The sequence below is a fragment of the Aplysia californica genome, unplaced genomic scaffold, assembly GCF_000002075.1.
Source record: "Aplysia californica isolate F4 #8 unplaced genomic scaffold, AplCal3.0 scaffold00443, whole genome shotgun sequence".
Taxonomy (NCBI): Eukaryota; Metazoa; Mollusca; class Gastropoda; order Aplysiida; family Aplysiidae; genus Aplysia; species Aplysia californica.
This window is the reverse complement of record NW_004797713.1, coordinates 433,777-435,830: the sequence shown is the minus strand read 5'-3', so window position 1 is coordinate 435,830 and position 2,054 is coordinate 433,777. Positions and strand designations below refer to the sequence as shown.

The 2,054-nt window shown below is 38.3% G+C and overlaps 1 protein-coding gene across 1 annotated transcript in view; it reads right to left on the bottom strand.

Moving 5' to 3' along the window:
- Window positions 1-171: 171 nt before the first annotated feature.
- LOC101864005 (urocanate hydratase) overlaps window positions 172-2,054 on the bottom strand; it is a gene marked incomplete at its 3' end in the record, with an annotated part of 17,757 nt that continues 15,874 nt past the window's right edge. Inside the window, 3 exon segments of the mRNA XM_013086197.1 lie at window positions 172-222; window positions 1,033-1,081; window positions 1,632-1,713. Coding sequence (XP_012941651.1) covers window positions 172-222; window positions 1,033-1,081; window positions 1,632-1,713 — 182 coding nt within the window.

Here is a 2,054-nt window from a genome sequence, read left to right as displayed (position 1 = left end):
GAGCAGAGTAAGCCTGATTCCCTGTAAGGACTTCTCTGTTGAAATCCACCCGTTGCCGCTCATATGACCTAATGCATGTTGCGAGCGCTGTAAAACCTCTGCTAAAACAAACACAAAACTCTTACGAAAAACAACGGCTGAGGGAAAAACGTTTGGGAGAAGACGACTCACCCCGTTACTGACATCCCAGGCCAACATCGCGCGCGCTTTGTGAGCCGCTTCCTGCCCGTGGAGTAGACAGGGGGGGGAGGGAATAAATGAACGAGTAATGAGACACTACTGCATAACACGAGGTGCCCATTGCGGGTCGGATCGGCGTTTGTTTTCGGGCGGTCAAGTCGGACAAGCGCCCCGACCTGACGTAATGAGCACCCCGTATTAGAGAGGAAGTCGTATTTAGTTACGACCTGATAATAGAAACAGAATGAAAGAGTGACACACTGGATGAGTGAAAAAAAAAAATGAATCGTTAAAGAATTAAAGGGTTATCAAATATTTATTAAAATAATGTTGGGGTTGTTTTTTGTTTAATGAAAGTGTATAGGATAGGAATAAAAATATAGAAGAATAGAGGAGGTGACAAGTAACAGCAAGAATAATCTCTTTGCAATAGAAGTTTGAGAGAAGGAATAAATACAGAGATGTGTGGTTCAGAGAAGTAAGTAAAAATAAAGATGTGTTCTAAGATGTATGATTCAAAGAATTAATAAAAAATAAAGTTTTATGATTCAAATAAATAACAAATAAATAAAAGAGTAGATTACGAACAGAGTAAGAGACTGAAAGACGACCGTTATGTTCATTGTGTTTATGATATTATAGGGAAAGAATAGACAATTAAATACATTAATAAACGTATAAATGAAATAATATAGAGCAAATAAATACATAAACGAATAAATTATTTAATTGATTATTTTTTAGAAAAAAAGAAAGAAAGAAAGAAAGAAAGAAAGAAAGAAAGAAAGAAAGAAAGAAAGAAAGAAAGAAAGAAAGAAATAGAGACACTACTTAACATCTTGTATCACCTACCTGTGAACCATCCAGAAGGAGACCAAAGCCTCCGTTCATCACTTCACCCCTAGAGAGAAAAAAGCAAACAAACACAATGAATGATACGATTTTTTCAAAAGGGTTTACAAACAATGAATGTTCTAATAAACTGACGCTATAGTTATAGCAGTGAGCAGTAGTTAAGTTCATCATTCAGTTCTGTCCTCAGCCATAGATTTGTACTCCTAAATCACCCACTGCCATTGTCTCCACTCTAGGCTCTCTATTTTTTTAAGAAGAAAAAACAAGAATGGGGGGGGAGGGGGGGAATTGCTCTGGGAAGTTTGTGCGCCATGGACCGTGCTATTACATCAGAAGGAAGAGGCAAATTGAACATAATAATATATTGTACTAGTGAGGTTAGCCACTTCTTCCTTGCCAAGCATGCTAATATATTATATCGTCCTCATTTCTTCTCCTTCTCTTCGTTGTATATCAGTCTCTAGCAACACCTTCAATCTTCTTCGCTTGTATAACCTTTTTGTGTTGCATGGGCGGTAAAACTTTTATTAAAACTACGAACAACAAAAAACAACAAACAAACAAACAGAAGACAAACAAACAAAGCAACAACTCACCATCCCACTCCTCCTCCGTTGTGTAGCGCCACCCAAGTGGCTCCTCTGAAGCTGTCACCGATCACATTCTGTACCGCCATGTCTGGGAGGGTCAGGGGTCGGGGGTTACAGGTCAGGGGGTCACGGGGTCAGAGTTCAGGGGTTACAGGTCACGGGGTCAAGTGGGTCGGGGGTCAGGGGTCGCAGGTCACGTGCAGACACAGAAGAGATGTTTGTAACGGTAATGATGATATTATGGAAAAGGATGATAATAACAATGGTGATGATGATGATAATAATGATGATGATGATAATAACAATGATGATGATGATGATAATAACAATGATAATGATGATGATAATAACAATGATGATGATGATGATAATAACAATGATAATGATGATGATAATAACAATGATGATGATGATGATAATAACAATGAT